The 18,212-nt window shown below is 32.6% G+C and overlaps 3 protein-coding genes across 4 annotated transcripts; 2 read left to right on the top strand and 1 right to left on the bottom strand.

The window, feature by feature from the left end:
- Positions 1-841: 841 nt before the first annotated feature.
- LOC130947292 (probable CCR4-associated factor 1 homolog 7) lies at positions 842-2,405 on the bottom strand. The gene has a single exon (XM_057875952.1). The coding sequence runs from the start codon at positions 1,978-1,980 to the stop codon at positions 1,123-1,125; it is 858 nt and encodes a 285-aa protein (XP_057731935.1). The 5' UTR covers positions 1,981-2,405; the 3' UTR covers positions 842-1,122.
- Positions 2,406-4,350: 1,945 nt separating this feature from the next.
- Positions 4,351-6,127, top strand: LOC130947901 (40S ribosomal protein S12-like). The gene is made up of 5 exons (XM_057876614.1): positions 4,351-4,442; positions 4,709-4,752; positions 5,287-5,578; positions 5,710-5,775; positions 5,897-6,127. Exons 2-5 carry the CDS (start codon positions 4,745-4,747, stop codon positions 5,954-5,956), a joined length of 426 nt encoding a protein of 141 aa, XP_057732597.1. The 5' UTR covers positions 4,351-4,442; positions 4,709-4,744; the 3' UTR covers positions 5,957-6,127.
- Positions 6,128-8,883: 2,756 nt separating this feature from the next.
- Positions 8,884-15,908, top strand: LOC130950780 (sister chromatid cohesion protein PDS5 homolog C-like). Of its 2 annotated transcripts, none has more exons than XR_009073725.1 (15): positions 8,884-8,955; positions 9,291-9,442; positions 10,174-10,377; positions 10,507-10,688; positions 10,791-10,917; positions 11,016-11,213; positions 11,428-11,694; positions 11,828-12,949; positions 13,444-13,533; positions 13,915-13,988; positions 14,419-14,525; positions 14,675-14,746; positions 14,839-14,882; positions 15,340-15,414; positions 15,492-15,608. XR_009073725.1 is itself a non-coding variant. In XM_057879365.1 (15 exons), the coding sequence occupies exons 2-15, from the start codon at positions 9,320-9,322 to the stop codon at positions 15,670-15,672; spliced, it is 2,811 nt and encodes a 936-aa protein (XP_057735348.1). In that variant the 5' UTR covers positions 8,885-8,955; positions 9,291-9,319; the 3' UTR covers positions 15,673-15,908. The 2 variants fall into 2 exon arrangements, 1 of the variants encoding a protein (XP_057735348.1); XM_057879365.1 differs by having other exon boundaries at positions 8,885-8,955; positions 14,419-14,470; positions 15,492-15,908.
- The last annotated feature ends 2,304 nt before the right edge of the window (positions 15,909-18,212 follow it).

The following is an 18,212-nucleotide window of genomic DNA, read 5'->3' as shown; positions in this document are numbered from 1 at the left end:
AAAGGTTCATCTCTACTGTCCCATTATTTCCATCCTTTTTCTATTCTGCAGATGAATCTTAAAAACTTAATATTGAAAACAGTCGTCATCAGAAAAAGTTGACTTGACAGCAAGATGATCACCCAAGAGGGATCACACCAGTTCTACACTTCTACTGTACCAACCCAGTTAATAATGTATAAAGACCAATCCAGCAAAACGCTATGTAATTGAAATCCTTGCTGACTTGAACCATAAAACATAAGATAATAGTGCAAACCAATGCACTGACTTCTCCTTTATCAAACATATAGTTTATACTTTATAATGAGCAGAAAAGAGAATAATTCTCAGCAAAAAAAGGAAGAGAGAATATTAATATAAGGCATCCATAACAAACTTGTGTTACTATGAAGTATGAACCTTTCCGAGGTTTGAAATTTCAAGCAATCGACCCAGAAAGGAGGGACTCCAACCATCAAACATTGGCTTACCTGCGGTTCTTGTCAAATGCAAACTCTTCAACAAATATCCACCAATTATCCTTATGACTAAGATATACACCAATAACCATTATCCAATTGAAGTCAATTAACTATAAATCATCATACCAAATGTAGCATAATTTCTTACACCTTGAAAACAGAAAAAAACTAAAAGGAAAAGATCAAGTTGGTTTTCAGTAATACACCAGCAGAGCAACTAACAGAAAAGAGTTCTAAGTATCCATTTAATCAAGGTAAGGTAATCAAACTTGAGCTCACCTATTCTTATGGAGCTTGGGTAAAAAACTTAATTATAGATCTCAGCTAGTAAACATGAAAGATGAATCAAACTAATCAAAAGGTAGAGAAATAACAAGTTAAAAAACCAAAGGTATATATATCCATAACAACACCACTTATTAATTGCAAAAGTTTTTCTACAACACAAGATGTTAAGTTGTTGGAAGTAGTAACATATACACACATATCCTCAATCACAAACAAAAATTAACATCTTCTCTAAACCTTAACCTTAATTCTTAACACTTTTCCTTTCACATTCCCTCTTTTCTTCTTTACCTCACTCTAACCTTAATCTCTCACTCTTCCATTTCCTTCTTTTCTTAAATTTTTCAATTTTTTTTCTTCCTAATCCCTCTCAATGAACATAAGAATTAGAGCTATAACCGCCACTGCCGCCGTCGTTGCCCAACCCAAACAAAACACCAGCATACTTCTCCAGCGACCCACTGAAGAAATTCTCCTTCAGCTTCAGAAAAGTGCTTGACGTAAGCAAGCTATCGGAACCGGCCTGGTGGCAAATCCCAACCCTCTCAACCTCCAACAACTCCGCAAGCTTATTCAAACCACCGTGCAATGAATTGCAAAACTTCATCAAATGCTTAATATCATAAACCCTAGGGAAATACATGTTGATCAAATTAAAGAAACCAGCTTGTGTTTCTGGAAGGTTCTGGCACGTGAGAAGCTTCAACAGGTAACCGAAATCGTAACCGCTGTGGAACGTAACCCAGTGAATGGCGTCGTTTAGGACTATTCCAGAAGACATTAGAAGCTCACCGAAACGACGAGCGTCAATGCCGTCTCGGTTGTTCTTGCTGAAATCGATTCCGCTCTGGCGAAGAAGCTCGATTGAGTCGTTCGCGAAAACGTCCTCGTTGACGTTGAATTCCCGGAAGTTGAACTGCCATATGCAGCTGCGCTGGTCTTCGCCGGAGGCATCGGTGGCAGGAAGGTTGCCGAATTCATCGGAGAAGGTGAGACCTAATTGGATGAGTTTGAGCATGTCCACGTTGTCCTTTAGGGTTTGGTAATGGTAGTCGTGGCTGTTCTTGAAGTTTCCGACGGGGCGGAGAACGATTCCGGGGAACTCTGTGTCCATTGCCACGTAAGGGTAGTCATCGACGATGTCGCGGATTAGGGCGAATTCTTCTTCAAGATTAGAGTCCCAAACCTCCCGGATCTGGATTGTCTCGCTCTTCGGAAGAAGCGGCATCGGATGGTGGCGGCTGCGGCGGAGGAATTGGGCATGAAACAAAGATTTGGGATATTTGACGGCAGGGGCGGCAAGGTTAGCTTGAATGGGATTTTTCTTCTTCCGATTTGCGAATAGGTTTTCAATTTTCAATCTTTTGTTTTCTCTGGATTGTGGTTTCGGAATTGGGGGAAAATTTGGGAGAAATGATTGAAAAACTGGGGGATTTTTAGGGAAAATTGAAAGAGGGGAAATTGGGAATTTGTGTGTGTGAGAATAATGGGTGGAAGGAATTCGGGGAAGGAGGGAAGATTAAGAAGGAAGAGATTTGTTGGATGGTGAAATCTCTCCCCGTTCTAGGGTTTCTTTTTTTCTTTTTTGGATTTTTGATTGCTTAGGTTTGAATTTATGAGAAGAGATAAGGGTAGGGGAAGGATACTTTGATCAATTTTAGTGGTGGGATCGCTTTTTTTTTTTAAATAAAAATTGTTTTTGGCTTTTCAGTAGTTTAGTTAATTTTGTTAATTTTTATTTATTATTTTGGTGGAAGTATTATAATGGGGGAAGAATCTGTTTTGTTTGTTTCCTGAGAAAACGAAAATGTGGACAGAAGGAAAAGAAAGTTAGGAGAGAAAATGGGGCCTTGCTCGTTCAGTAATCACTAGTTGTGGTATGAGGTTTTCAAGTTGAACACGCTGTTTTGCTCTCCTTCTCTTCTCGTGTTTCTTCTTTACCACTAGAAACTAGAAAGCTACAACAAATAAAATAATATAAAAAAATATTAGAAAGTAATTAAAATTTATTAGTTTTGACAATTATTTTTAGTTTAATAATTTAATAATATATTTTTAACTAATAATAAATTTATTAGTTTTGACAATTATGAATGTTATTTTATGTGCAAAAAGATTGGTTTTGTGCATTTTATTTTAAGAAAATAGAGATATTTATATGTTCTTTGGTTGTTACAGGCAAGTTGGAGAAAAGATATTTGCATAGCAAAGTTCCTTTTATGACCTTGTGAACAAAACTTAGGATTAAATTTTACTCTTTTTCCATCGTTTTATTTCATTCGTTTGTTCTTTTAAGCTAAGGGTGTACATGATCCGGCCCAGTCTGAAAATTCGGTCTGATTCTGAATACTTTAAGGATTAATTTAGTGTGATTTTATTGAGTTTAGGGTCAGATAAAGATCTCAAAAATAGATTTGATCATTATTTTGGATTGGTCCGGGTCATAACTCGGGTCATCCGAAAACGACCCGGTGCCCCGATCATCATACACAATTAATATTTTGTGTTATTAGTAATGGACGATGACTATTTTTATATGGAATTTAAATATTGTAAATTTTAATATTTTGTGTTATTAGTCATTATAAAATTATAAGTTAATATTTTATGTTTAAAATGTATAAGATTTTAAACTAATGCATAATATTGTGTTATTTGTATTAATTTAAATATTTGGTGTTATTAAATAATATTAGTATTGATTATGGTTATGTTTTAAATTTAGAGAAGAGTTGGTTATTGTTATATTTTTTTAAGTGAATTTTACTACGTGAATTATAAAATAATGGTTGGAGATTAGGTGATTTTTACATACTAAAGACCTGATCTAAAATCGGGTTATGGTCTAAAAATTAGGCCAAATCTATATTTTAGATCGAGTATGAGTTAAACCAAATCCAATATAATCCGATCTATAGACATCCTATTTTAAGCTTTTATTCACATCTCATAACAACAACTCTCTCCTCCCCCTTTTTCTCATTGGCGTCGACATTCCATACAAAGAGGAATTTTAGAACATCCGCCTCATGCATTTATCTTTGCAATAATAAAGTAATAAGCTATTATGAAAAATTTTGACCTAAGGCTTACAACGACATCAAATATTCCATTTAAGAATTGGAATACTATTGACCATCCATTGATTAATTTTTCACTTATATGTTTTTTGTCACTTTGTTTTTTAGTACAAAAAGTTGAATTTCATCGATTAAAGGCATAAGTACAAACAACAACAATATCCTATTTCATTTTTATACCACAGTCTTTAATTATTCATTATTCAAGCTCGAATTTGAAAATTACTTACCAAATCCTATGCATGACCTATGTTTTCGAAATTAGTATATGCAAATATTATTTTTGGGTGGACCATATATGTATTGGACCTTCGTGGCTTTACATCTCACCGTTCAGATCACCAAATATTTATTTTTGGGCCTTGTTAATGAATGAATTTGGAAAAAACACGTGACAAGTTTTTGTTGGGCCGATGCATATTAAAGTCCAAATTATAGAAAGTAAAAGCCCAATAACAGGCCCAACACAGCCCAGTAGTTAAAAATAAAATAAGAGTAGTGAGTGATTAGGGTTTTTGGAATATAAGAACCCTTCTTCTCTCTGCTCTATGCCTCGTTAAGTTATCTCACACTCTCTGCGACCCTTTTCGGCGGCTTCATCGTCTTCTATGTATTCCTCTTCTCTCTCCCTCCCCCTCTCTCTCTCTCTCTCTCTCTCTCTCTCTCTCTCTCTCATTCGCATTCTGTTCTGTAGTTTCGTTTTTTTGGTATGAGCTTTTTGCTAGGGTTCGATTCACTTGCTTCTAGTTTCAATGTTAATACCGAAATTACCAAAATATATTTGTTATTTTCTATTTTGAGTTTCTGAATGTTGTTTCATAGCACGAGATCTGATTTCCTGTATATTGTGTTTGTCTTTTTTTTCCTTCTGTGCAGTGAAGGAGAGCTTGATCTTTTTAGCTATCATCAAAGATGTCAGGGTATGTTCTACTTTTTACTTTCATTTTTTTAAAATAAAAATTATGATTATTCGTTTTGACATGATTTTATAGGACTAGAGATTCGTTTAGGAAAATAGCTATAATGATTTTGTTTCGTTTACGAATTACATTGTCACTATTGAATATAGGATGAACTAGTTATTCATTATGTTATTATCACTGTATTTCTGTCAATCCAACTTAGTGAATTGGCTTGAAAGATCTCCGGATATTTTGACGATTATATGCATTACATTATAATGATTACATTAACAAGGAAGCATAGTTATTTGGTTCAAATTAAGAATTTACGTAGTTATGGGTTTTTTTATCATTAAGTTTCATGATTCCGTAGTTCTATCAATTTAGCTAGATCCCTTATAGAGAATTGTCTTGAAATCTCCACATTATTATGCTAGTCTTGTGTAGTTTGATGTTTATTGATGATAGTTGTAGGTTGTACATTTTGTATTTCTTGAGCAACATAGTAATTATACTGCTTATACGCATTCTTATGTTATTTTTTATTTGCAGTGAAGAAGCCCCAGTTGTGGCAGCCGAGCCAGCAGCTCCCGCCATTGGTGAGCCAATGGATATTATGACTGCCTTACAGCTTGTGCTCAGGAAGTCACTTGCTTATGGTGGTCTTGCACGTGGCCTTCATGAGGGTGCCAAGGTTATTGAGAAGCGCACCGCACAGCTTGTTGTTCTCGCAGAGGACTGCGACCAACCCGACTATGTCAAACTTGTCAAGGCCCTTTGTGCTGAGCACAATGTTAGCCTGCTGACAGTTCCAAGTGCAAAGACCCTTGGAGAGTGGGCTGGTGTAAGTGTCACCGATGCAAAATTGTTTTACTTTCATTATTTTGTACAACACTAAATTCTGTCAGTGTTTTTTTATTTTTCTACACTCTTTTCAAGTCTTCTCTTTATTAATTCTGTTGGTCCTCCGTGCAGTTGTGCAAGATTGATTCAGAAGGAAAAGCCAGGAAGGTGACTGGCTGCTCTTGTGTTGTTGTGAAGGTATGAACATCATAGAAATTTCAATGTTTGCTATCATGTTTGGGTTTGCTTTCATGAAAGTAAAAGATTTTCTGTGGCTTCTTGCTTTGATTTAATAATTGTTTGTCTATAATCTCCGCAGGACTTTGGCGAGGAACATGAAGCTTATAACGTTGTCCTTCAGCATGTGAAAGCTCAATGAGTTGCACATGATACATAGTTTTGTGTTTGGCTTCATTTGGGACTTGTTTCATGATAATGAATTTTGCAATGTAGCTGGAGGATCTATTTTAGGGATTTTGATTATTTAAGTTTGACTATGTTGCATTACCCATTGCTTTTACTTTTAATTTATTTACATACTTCTCTTGCACTTGCAGTTAATGAATCGATCAAGGGAAATTAATATTAGAGGGTAATCCTTTAAAAATATAATTTTATAATGTCCTGTTTTTTTGCCTACGGTACTAAGTTTTGGATAGACTAATTTTTAACACTTAGATTGAACGATATTTTTGTAGTCTAAAGCTATTTTCTGTCACTCACTCTTTTGTGCCCTTTTTTGCACAGAGCTTAAGATAGAGTCTTAAGTTTCCAATATTGTTTTCTCCTAACAAGTACGTAATGAATTGTCAATGTTTCGAAATTGTATGGTATATAATGCAAAAAACAAAAGTAAATCACTAAATCGGTATTTAATTCTTTATTGATTCCGAATCACCTGCTAGTCCTGATAAATTTCTTTTATATGAATGTTCTTAATTCTTTTTGTTTAATCCCTTCATGTATCTGAATGATAGTGTTCATTGGACGCCCATGAATCTAGTTGGTTTCGTGTGGTACTAAATTCTCATTGTCATTTTTATTTTCAATTGAAAATATGTATTCATATGAAGTTATGGTTGTATCTGTTTTAACCTTTATGATTAATAATTATTATCTACAAAAAATATTATATACACATAATGTAAAAAAGCTTATATAGACGATCGATAGCCCAAACAATACATATAATGTAATGTAACATTGTAACATATGTTGTATTATTTTTCTTTTGGTGAAGACAAATTTAGGCTGAGATTAATCTTGACATTGCAATTAAAATTGTTTTGTATGTTGTTCTTACTACTTGTATGGGTAGAATTAAACTATTAAAGTGTTAAATTATAATAACAATATAAGTATTAACTGATAACATAAAATAAAATTTATATTGGAAGTCTTAAGAATTGAATTACAACTTAAAAAATTGAAACAAGTATTAAGTTTCATACACAAATTATTAGTTATTTATTATTATAACTAATAAGTTGACTAACAACTTGTTATCAAATCTAAATATTGTCTATAAAATGCTCGTAATTTTTCTTTTCTATAAAATATTTCTCTTTTTGATTTGTACAATGTTATTTCATCACAATGTTAATTCAGAAAATTTGGTAGTTTTTATCATCCTTTATTGACACTTGCAAGTAGGGATGGCAAAATTTTTTGAAACTTGGAATCCCTATGAGAGTTGCTCCAAATGGAGACACAAAGACGAAAAATTTTTTTTACGAGAATAGAAATGGGATAAAATTCTCCCAAAATATACGCAGGGATTCAAGTGGGGATTTCCGCTCCATCCCCACTAATATCGAATTATTAAATTTATTTAAATATTTTTAATAATTTATTTTTAATGTAGATTTTTTAGTCATTTTATATAATATATATTGAAAAATCTAATTCTAATTTAAAAAATGTCTTTTTTTTTTCTTTCTATAACACTAATATTTTACTGTGTTATATTTCCAGTCTTTTTTCTTCATGAGTATAATGTATTATTTTATATTTTTTTATCTTTAATCTTGGATAATACTCTATTTATATGTTATAATAATATTATGATTTTTTAAATTTTTTATTAGAATTTTAATATAAATTATTAATATAAAGAGATAGAAAATGAAATTCCGAAAAAAAGGGGTCCTACGAACATAAAGATAGGAAACAACATTTTTTTAGGGGTGTTCATAGATCGGATCGTATATGCAGATCCGCGATAAATATTCGCATCTGATCCGAAAATTGCGGATGCGATCTGATCCGCACATTGATCGGATCGGATTATCTGATCCGCACCCTTTACGGATTGGATCGCGGATATCTGCTCTATATCCGCAAATCCGCACAATAATAATTAAAAATAAATATATATATATATATATATATATGTTTGGTACTATATTTACTCGTTTGTATATTTTAGTTAGTAATTATTATTCATATATTGTATTATTTTATTTTTGTTATTTAAAAAAGTTTGATTAAAAATATTTTAGGAATAAATAAATTTAAAAATGTGAGAGAAATATTTTTATTGAATTTTTTACATAAAAATATGATTAAAAAGAGATGATTCAATTATACGGATATATTTGATATCCGATCCGAGACTAAAAAATGCGAATATTATATTTAATCCGATCTGATAGAAATTATACCGATCGAATTAAATTTTCAATCAGTATCCGATCCGAACCGCGTACACCCCTAATTTTTTAGGCGAATATGAAAGCGAGAATGAAAAACAAATTTAGAGACAAAAACAGGGAGCAGGAAGACATACCCGTCTCCACCCCCACCCTACCCCGCTGCCATCGCTACTTGCAAGCACAGTTCAGTTAATCAACGATTGTGCTAGTTTAACTAAAAGTTTCAGGTTAAAGTCCTATGTTAACATTTAGAATCTAGAACTTTGAAGTACGATTGATCCTATCTAACTCGAACAAAATTACTTTGGATAAAAGAATACTTGTGATTTTTCACTAGCAAAAGCTTATGTTCATTGACATATTTACCCTTCTGCATTTGCATACATAGTTGCATCATATCCTCAGAAGTGTTTTCTGAAGCTAAAATGTAACAATTTCTTCATATTTTGAGTTTGAATCATTGCCCAAAAGACAAAACCAATCCATGTTGCACACATTAGTTCCAAAATTGTAGTTGTGTCAGCACAACAGATTGCATCAACCAAAAGCAACTGTTATGCTCAACAGGTGTTGAAACTAACAATAAGGGCAAAGTTGTAATTCCATGATAATGACCAAACCATGGTTCAAGTTCAAGACTTTCATGGTTCATCAACTCACCAGTCATCACTAGCCTCAATAGTCAATTACCCCCCAAAAAGAGATTCAATAAAAGCATTAAAAGGTTGCAATTATAGATTTATATACGAAAAGAAAATGACCCTTTTATTGATTTTTTTTTGAAGTAACCACTAACCACAATAAAAAGTTTTTTTTTTTTTTCAAATCCTTGTAAACTGTAGTTTATGGGATTTCAAACCCAGAAACTCTAAACACATATAAAGACATGGGCGGAATCAAAAACTGTTTCTTTTTTGCTTGTTATGTTTACGTGTTTGTGTTTGTGTTTTTTCTTTTCGATTGCATGTCAAACACTTTGCTACAAACCCCTGAGCTGTGTTAATTTGATTTGATAGCTTAGGGCTATAAATTTTGACCACCCCAGTTACTGTTTTTCAGTGACTTTGTGTTTTGTGATCACAAAGAGAATGGCATCCACTAATGAGACTGAAAATCTGGGTGAGAGTGATACTCTGATGAAGCTTAAACATGTTGGGAGGAAGCTTCTCAGATGCAATGTTCCTGTTGATGAGCTTCTTGAACTGCTTGATGTAATGTCTTCTCTTCCCTTTTCCTGAAATATCTATATATGTTTCTGTTTCTGGTTGGTTTTTGTGTCATGAGTTTTATTTTGTTTTCTTAATTGATCATGGATTCCTTGTTAAGCTGAATGATTGCTTGTTGATTGGAATTTTAGTTTCTAGTGTGAGTTCTTGTTTTTGTTGTAATTCTCTCTGTCTTGCTCACAATTTGAACATTTTGTGTGTGTGTGTGTGTGTGTGTGTGTGGGAGTTCTAACATCAAAAGGATTAGAACATGCAAATTCTTGATAGTTTACAGAAGAAATTGAAAATCATCATTAGTATGATTGGTTTTTATTTAACTAGCATTTGCCCTTAGGATTTGATGGGGTTAATCTGTAATGGGTTAACCCAAAGTGGGTGTTTTCTTCTTCCAAAATTCTTTTTTGCATTTTGATCTCATTATGAATAGAGGGAAACTTCCATCTTGGAAAACTCCTTTGGAGGTTCAATTTTTGACCTTTGAGATTTCAAATGACTCACTATGCACCAAAATGTGGATGCTTAATAACAAAGGTGAAATTTATGCTAGTTGGAAAAACCAAGTGGATTTGAGTAATGATGCGAATTCGGAATATAGTCATTGATCACAATGATTTTTTTCCCAAGTTCAGAACAAATTTAGACAACACTATCACAAAAAGTGTTCCATTGCCATGTAAACTGATTTCATTATTGGTTTTTGGCTTTGTAACATTCAGAATCTGGACCTGATACTATCAACAGTCAATCAATTACCAAGTGAGCCAATGCAGGAAGCACTTGTACCTTCCATGAAAGCATTGATTTCTGATGAACTTCTAAGGCACACAGATGAGGATGTTAAGATTTCGGTTACATCTTGCATTGCTGAGATTACAAGAATTACAGCCCCGGATAGCCCTTACGACGATGAACAGATGAAGGTACTGATTGATTTTAGTCTGATGCAATTGTCATTTTTCATTCAAACAACTCAGGCATGCTGAATACTATAAACTATATCAAGACTTTTTTTTGTAACCACACGAAATCTTTCCTTTTCGTGTGAGCAGGAAATATTCAACTTAATGGTGGCAGCTTTCGATAAATTATCTGATATATCTGGCCATTATTATGATAAGGTGCTCTCGATACTCGATAATGTCGCAAAGATCAGACTATGCTTGGTCATGCTGGACCTTGAGTGTGATAACTTGATTATTGAGATGTTTCAACATTTCTTGAGAATTGTAAGGTTAGATGTTAGAACCTTCACAACCTATTCCTGTCACACCTTTAAGGGTTCCTTTGCAATTGGATTATTACTAACTCAAGATATTGTTTGCTTAATTTAAAGGTCGAACCATCTGCAAGATGTAATTGATTCCATGGAATTAATAATGACTCTGGTATTGGATGAAAGTGATGAAGTTTCGGCAGACCTTCTTAGACCTCTATTAGATAGTTTAAGAAAGGAAAATCAGGTAATATTAGTGCAATCTGTCAATTTCATCTCGTATAATTTTTTTATTTTCACTCTTTTATTTAACTTGACAAATGAGATTTATTTTATTTTTCCCAGACAATTTCTCCTACTTCTTGGACACTGGCAGAGAAAGTAGTTACCAACAGTTCGGTTAAGCTTAAGCCTTATCTTTTGAGAGCAGTGGAGTCCTCAGGCAGAGCTCTCAATGAGTATGCGCAAATTGTAACTTCTATTTGCCAGAATGAATCTGAATCCTCCCAACACGATCACTCAAACGAATACAATAAGGAAGTGGTGTGTCTTTCTTGTTCCATGCAATACTCCCCAATAAACTAAAATTTACAATATGAACTGTGTTTGTGATGCAATGTATTGGAAACATAAGAAGAGTCATTTTCTTTCTCAAAAAGCATATGCTTGAAACTCATTGGCACTGTTCATATTTGTCCTCTTGGTGCAACAAGTTGAGGTAAATTGAAGTTGGAATTGGTTTTGTTGCATGCTTCAGGTTCAAGCTGTCGAGAATGAGCCTGATGTACCCAAAGATGCAGACGAACAAGCAACAACGGCAACAACTCAGATTGATGCAGAGGAACAACCAACAACAGTGACAAGTCAGATTGATGCAGAAGAACAACCAACAACGGTAACAAGTCAGATTGATGCAGAAGAACAGCCAACAACTGTAACAGCTCAGATTGATGCAGAAGAACAACCAGCAATCACAACAACTAAGATTGATGCAGCCAAAGATGCGGTCGAACAGCTCTCCGACGTAATTATCCTTTCCCTTTTCAATAAATTATTCAATTCTTGAATTTTTGTTTGCTATCAGCACTTGATTCATTAATCAATCAACATTAATTCAATACTAAATAATGAAAGCATGAAACCTTATTCTTAATCAGGTCAACAAGGGGCTCAAACCAGACATTACTTGTGAGAGAGGTGCCGAGATTATAGAAGAAACAAATTTAAATATAATAAGTGCCCATGGTTCTACCATGGATGATCAAATTATCAAAGAGTCTGATTCAAAAAGGAAACCGCATCCTGATCATACTAAAAACTCCAAAAGTAGTGACACACAAGCCAATTCAGAAGCAGGAAATTTAGATGCTGTTAAGGAATCAAGATCAGAAACTCATCCAAATACCAGGTCGATTAAGAGGGGTCGTAAGCCTAATTCTTTAATGAATGCTGAGGAAGGCTATGACCATTCCTGGATTCGTTCGGGAAAGAAAACTCGAAAACTGACTTCATCTAAAAAGAATGGTAATAGCAGCTCTGTTTCTCTGCTTCCTGAGGGTCCTACATCCCAAAATGATGAAATGCAGTCGAAGCCTGAAACTGCAAGCGAAGCTCAAGCTTCTCAGCTGGAAAAAGAGAACACTCCACAACCTGTTCAATCCAAAAAGACTCGCAATGTTAGCCGAGATTCTTCACCGAATGAGAACCCTGCCTCCGGCAAGGAAAATGTGCCATCGAAGCACAAAGATACCTGTGAAGAACATAAAGTTTTAGCTTCCGAAACAAAAACTGATAATAATACTGATGTTAGTGCTCCTTCACCGAATCCTAACTTTCCTGATGCAAGCCGCCGGAAAAGGGGCCGACCAAGGAAAAAAGTTAGCACAGGGAATCAAGATGTTGATCCAAATTGTTTGTCAAAGTCAATGAAAGACAATTCAAGTCCTCAGCCCGAGGGAAATTCTTCAGAATCTCCTAATGATAAGTTGAAAAAGGAATCTGAAGTAAGGAAAGATTCTGAAGTAAAACCTCATACTTCAATTAGGAAAATCAAATTCACTATGAAGAGTGATAAGAAAAATGCTGTGGCTCCCAAATCAGTAGTTGTTGGGATGGAACCTAAGGTTCCTTGTGAAGATGATCAGAAACAAAAGTCTGCTGTAAATGTTGAGGTGGAAAATAGAGAAGAGGACAAACCCCCATCCCAAAAAGAAGCTAAGAAAAGGAAGAAGCTTAAATCTACTGCTAATAAGGATCTCGACAAATCGTCTGCTGATGAGGTATTGCTAGTATTTTTAAACATTTTTTCAATGTGATGCTTACAGTTTAAACATTTTTAAGTAAGATCTTATATTGGACTAAAGTCTTTATACTATGCTAATATTTTTCAACCAAATCCTTCTCGTGTAAAAATTTCGTAATCAAGATCTTATGCTGTACAAAAATTTTCAGGAAAATGGTAATTTATCATCCATGACCATTACATGAGCTTGATTACAAAATTTTAAACTCAAGGATCTTGTTAAGATATGCTTCTATGATATAGGCACTTGATTAGATATATGTAACACGTATAAAATATACTAATCTGATTTCGAGTTTTAACTATAAAGACCTAATTAAAAAATGAGTGACAGTGAGGCTATAAAGACTTTCACTAATATAGCCTTAGCCTTTTTTTACATTCTTGTATAACAAAATACAATATTCTAGTATAATATCCAACCTAAGATATTTTGTCTTTTCGGGTGATCATCTTGTCTCCACTTTATAGGAGCTAATTACAGGATTTGCAAGTAAAACATTAAATGGAGTTGAAAAATCCCCTCAAACAAGGCTGACAAGAAGGCATGCCAAAGGAAAGGTAAATGCATGTAATTGAAATCTAGTGGAGTAATCGAAATTTCAGTTTCTTTTTTTTTTTTCCATTAAAAAGTCTTGAGGTGTCCCATTTCCTTCAACTTTTATACCCTGATATTCTTTTTTGCCATAACCTGGTCCTGGAAGATCCTTAAAAAGCGACACTCGTTAAGGATATGTGCCAGTTCCAACAATAAATATAAACTGCCTTTATATTACTAACATTGCTGAATACCAGCAACAAAAATTTCTTCCTGGCTCCATACCATTAGTTAATGATATTAGTCATCATAGTTTGAATCATAAACTTATTTCAGTGTTAACAAAAAACAAAGTTTCCTTATTCATCTCCTTTCAATTGCTGTTATATTCTTTTTTACTTTAGGAATCGAAAACAGTTGACCTTGTCGAACCATTGCCTGGTAGTAAGATCATGGTCTGGTGGCCAGCGGACAAAACGTACGTATTTCAGTCTTCTTACCAACTGTGGCCTTTATTTCTGTTTTTTTAGAATCTGAATAGATACTATGTAATTATGTTAATTTGAGTTAGAATTTGGGAAAACATGAAATTCATGCAATCTCTATCCTCTCTTTCATCTCAGCAGTTATGATGCTGTAGTATGTCCATGCTTGTGAACTATCAATTTAGGATAATGCTAATATTTAGAGCAAAAAATGCTATTAATTGTCGAAGGCTTCGGCATGGGGTTCCTATGGATAGTGAAAAAATACAGTTTATTGTTGATGGAAAAAGAAGACACTACAAAAGGAGGGTGTAATTGTTGTGTGCAATCTCATTCCTTTTCTTACTAGGTCTTAGCTTCTTCACTAAGCTCTCTTATTTTCCATACATATAATTGATGCTCTTATAAAATTCTTTTCTTCAGGTTTTATGAGGGGGTTGTTGAATCCTATGATCCTGTCAAAAAAAGGCACACGGTGAGATGGTTGCGATTGGTCTTATTTTCTTTGTTGATGCATCTTCTTTGCAGATGTGAGCTTTATACATTGTCAATTTTCCATGTGCTTGTTTGGAATCCACTATGCTTGTTAACCTCAATGAATGTTCACTGAAATTGATAGATTTTGTATGCGATTAACGCTCGATGACATGATTATATCTTTGCTATGACTTTTCAATAGGTTTTGTATACCGATGGAGAAACCGAAAGATTAAACCTTAAAAAGGAGAAATGGATGGCTGCTTCTGCAGAGGTGTGTATAAAGCTTCAGTGCCTTTTTCAGTTATTTTTCGACGTGTTTGATTTCATCAATTTAATACATGCATAGTTACATTATGCTACCAGGTACAAGGACTTGCTCTTCAGAGACTCGCCGAGGCATCGGATACGTAAGTATAATCCGGTCTGTTGAATCTGTAGTAGAGACTCGTCGTGTTAGATACTTCATAGATACTTTTACATATTTCAAGCTATACTTTATTATTTTTCATACTTGTTTTTAAACTTATTTAGAGTATCACATGATTACATTTCTCTTTTAGTTATAAGTTGTGTTTTATGTTAATTATTTTAGCAAATTTGTATAGATATATGGTATGTTCTTAATGTTGTTGTGTCTTGGTATCGTCTATGTATCTCGTGTCAGTGTCCCGTGTCAATATCCGTGCATCATATCTGGTATACTTGTTTCCTGAAGGGAAGCTAGCATAATGCGGTTGTGCTCTCGCGCCTACGACTTTGTGAACTTAGATGCTTTGTGATTATTGTTGATTTACCATCTCTTCATTATGTTATTTGAATCTTGATATCTTAAGCTTATTCTGTTGAAGTTATTGTAATGTGCAGAACACAAATGAACAACAATGAAATATCAAAGTTGGAGTTGGCAAAGGGTGTAAAAGTCGACTCTAAAAAATCCAGGTTAGTCAACTTGGAATTAACAAAAGGAGCATTCCTTCATCTGTATCCTTACTGAAATACTCTAATGGATCAAATAGGGGAAGACCTTGTGCCGGCACCTCGAAATCGAAATCTGTAAAATCTGTGATTCTGTCTGCACTCGACAAAGCGAGTTCGGCTGATGATGCCCCGGACCATCCGCTTGCCGGGAACACAAAAGCCAAGCGATCAAAGATGGGTTCCGAGCTCAGGAAGAAGCGCAAGATGCTTGAATTTTGAAGTAGGAAATGTGCCAAGAAAATGTTACAAGCCTTAATGTGATATAATGTAGTGTTTATGTAAAATTTGTAAGTTAAGTCTCTTTTTGCTTCTTATTCAATCTCAAGAACTAACCTTGCTAACTAGATAGTTTAAGCATATTTTAAGGGAGGTTTATGTAAAATGTTTTTATGTGTATAGTATGATGATGTCTACTATTTATGCTTCAAGGGTTTGTTTTGGAAGGAAGTATAGGCTTATTTCTTAAAGGTTAATTAGGTTAATTAGTTTGGAAATATTTATATTTTGATCTAATTTTTCAGCTAGATTTTTTTTATTTAAAATTTTTTAATCCTAGTCTTACTAGGACAAATAATAATGAAGTTTTTTTTAAGGTGAATTATATGGTAAAGAAGTAAGTTTACAGATCTTTTTTCTTATGAAATGAAAGAGAAATTGAAAAAGGTAGGACTCACACTTTAAATAGCAATAAAATAATAAAAAATAATTATAAAAAGAATTTATTTTCTCTTTCTATACTACTTCAATCTGTATAGTAGAGTGTCTTTTTTTAATTGAATTGAATAAATTGTTGTGTTTGACATTGTAGTATTATGTAGGTATTGGTTGATGTGAAAGTTTAATGAATTAAAAGTTGATATAGGTTATAATTAAAAATTAAAAATATTATAGGAGTTTAATGACTCAAAATATAGAGATTTGTAGAATAATTAAATCTTTTGCATAATCATTATTAAACGTTTCTTAAATAGTGGATGAAATTACTTTCTTGAGTAAGGGTTGTCATTTGCAAAATTGTCATCTTCTTTTAAAATAAATAAATAAAATAAAATGGGAATTTGACCTTAGTCAACCCCTACTATAGAAGATTAGAAACTGAAAATTTGGAAGGTATATATAGTTACAAAGGCAAACATAATGGTCCCATATGACAACAAACCACTATCCAACCAACTTTGAAAAATTATATATATATATATATATATATATATATATATATATATATTAATTTTGATATATTCATCGTGTAAAATATTTTACACAATCATATATTCATATTTATTTTTTTAGCTGACCATCAATATGATCAATACAAAAAATAATTATTTTTATAAATATGGTGTTATATAATTGAATATATGGATAAAATTATATTACACTAATACTGTATTAAAATTAAATTATATATATTTTTTAATATGCTTAGATTGAGACACTTAATGATTATTACAGTTTAAATAAGTGTGTTGATGATGAATTAACATACATTATACTATGTATACATCAAAATCAGTCACTAAAGTCAACTACTAATATAAAATACATATTAGAATATAAATACACATTAAAAATAAATTAAACTATATATATTTATATACAAATATATTAGTGACTAATTTTAATGACTGATTTTAGGATACAAATAACATTTTTTATTAACATATTAGCTTTACTTACTGATAGAGTAAATTCCTTCCTAGTTAATATTATATAATTAAATAAGTATAAATTGAAAACACACGTAATTTTGTTTAAATTGATATTACTATATCTATTTTAGCGTCTATACACATTGTTTAAAAATAGAAAAGAAATTCTTTGAAAACATAGAGTACGTTCATGCTAATGAAAGTTTCAATGCAATGCAAGGAAATTCCAATTGTGTCGGTGTTAGGTGAAATATAATTCAACCCATCATACCATTAGTTTCTAATAAGGATAATGATTGTGCCAAGAGAAGAATTGAAGTCTTAGATTTTTTGAAATAATCTCGTGATACATATTTGTATAAAACTAAACTTTACCAACACTTTGACAATAATGTTATGTGCTACAAATGATGTCTCGCCATGTATATATTGTACCATATATCATCATGTTTAAGAAGGTTGAATTTTGAACACTAATGAAATCTTTGAATTTAAGGCAACACTATTTTTGTACGGCGGTCGTTGTTGTCTCTCTTTTATTGGTTGACTTGTTACTTTCCCATCATACTCATGTTACTATTTTTTTTTTCTTTCAAAAAAACTCGCAACTTCTAAATAAATATTAAAAAATTATATCATTTAAATTATAATTTATTGACATTTATGTTATTATTGTTATTAATTAGTGTTAAGTTCTTATTATATATTATTTTAATTATTTCTCTTCTCACTCACTCACGTTCTTTTTCATTAAATAAGATTATTAGTGGAGGGGAAATTAATTAACATTATTATTGCCTCGTGTTTTTAAATCAATACTGTTAGAAAAAAAATACATTTATTTTATTTAGTATTTATTTATTACATGGTATATTAAATAAAGCCGAAAATAATAAATTTTAGTTAATAATTTTTATTATTAAACATTTTTTATATTTTATACCAAATTGAATTTTGAAAACTGATAGTTAACTATTTTAGACAAAAGAGAGTAAATTGAAATATGTCTTTCAATTAAAGTGTGTTCGTTGTGACCAAACACACAAAAAATTAAGTCATCTATAATATATGATTAAGTCATATATAATATATGTTTCTTTTGTTGGGGTG

This window comes from Arachis stenosperma, chromosome 9 (genome assembly GCF_014773155.1).
Source record: "Arachis stenosperma cultivar V10309 chromosome 9, arast.V10309.gnm1.PFL2, whole genome shotgun sequence".
In the NCBI taxonomy this organism is placed as follows: Eukaryota; Viridiplantae; Streptophyta; class Magnoliopsida; order Fabales; family Fabaceae; genus Arachis; species Arachis stenosperma.
The sequence above is the reverse complement of the archived record's forward strand: the minus strand, read 5'-3'. Positions and strand labels throughout refer to the sequence as shown.

Bases quoted from the DNA above. Each gene is read 5' to 3' on its own strand.
- LOC130947292 (XM_057875952.1), bottom strand. From the start codon at position 1,980: ATGCCGCTTCTTCCGAAGAGCGAGACAATCCAGATCCGGGAGGTTTGG.
- LOC130947901 (XM_057876614.1), top strand. The intron at 5,579-5,709 runs GTAAGTGTCACC...TCCTCCGTGCAG, and splicing joins CCCTTGGAGAGTGGGCTGGT to TTGTGCAAGATTGATTCAGA. The intron at 5,776-5,896 runs GTATGAACATCA...TAATCTCCGCAG, and splicing joins GCTCTTGTGTTGTTGTGAAG to GACTTTGGCGAGGAACATGA.
- LOC130950780 (XM_057879365.1), top strand. From the start codon at position 9,320: ATGGCATCCACTAATGAGACTGAAAATCTGGGTGAGAGTGATACTCTG. The intron at 10,378-10,506 runs GTACTGATTGAT...TCGTGTGAGCAG, and splicing joins ACGACGATGAACAGATGAAG to GAAATATTCAACTTAATGGT. The intron at 10,918-11,015 runs GTAATATTAGTG...TATTTTTCCCAG, and splicing joins GTTTAAGAAAGGAAAATCAG to ACAATTTCTCCTACTTCTTG.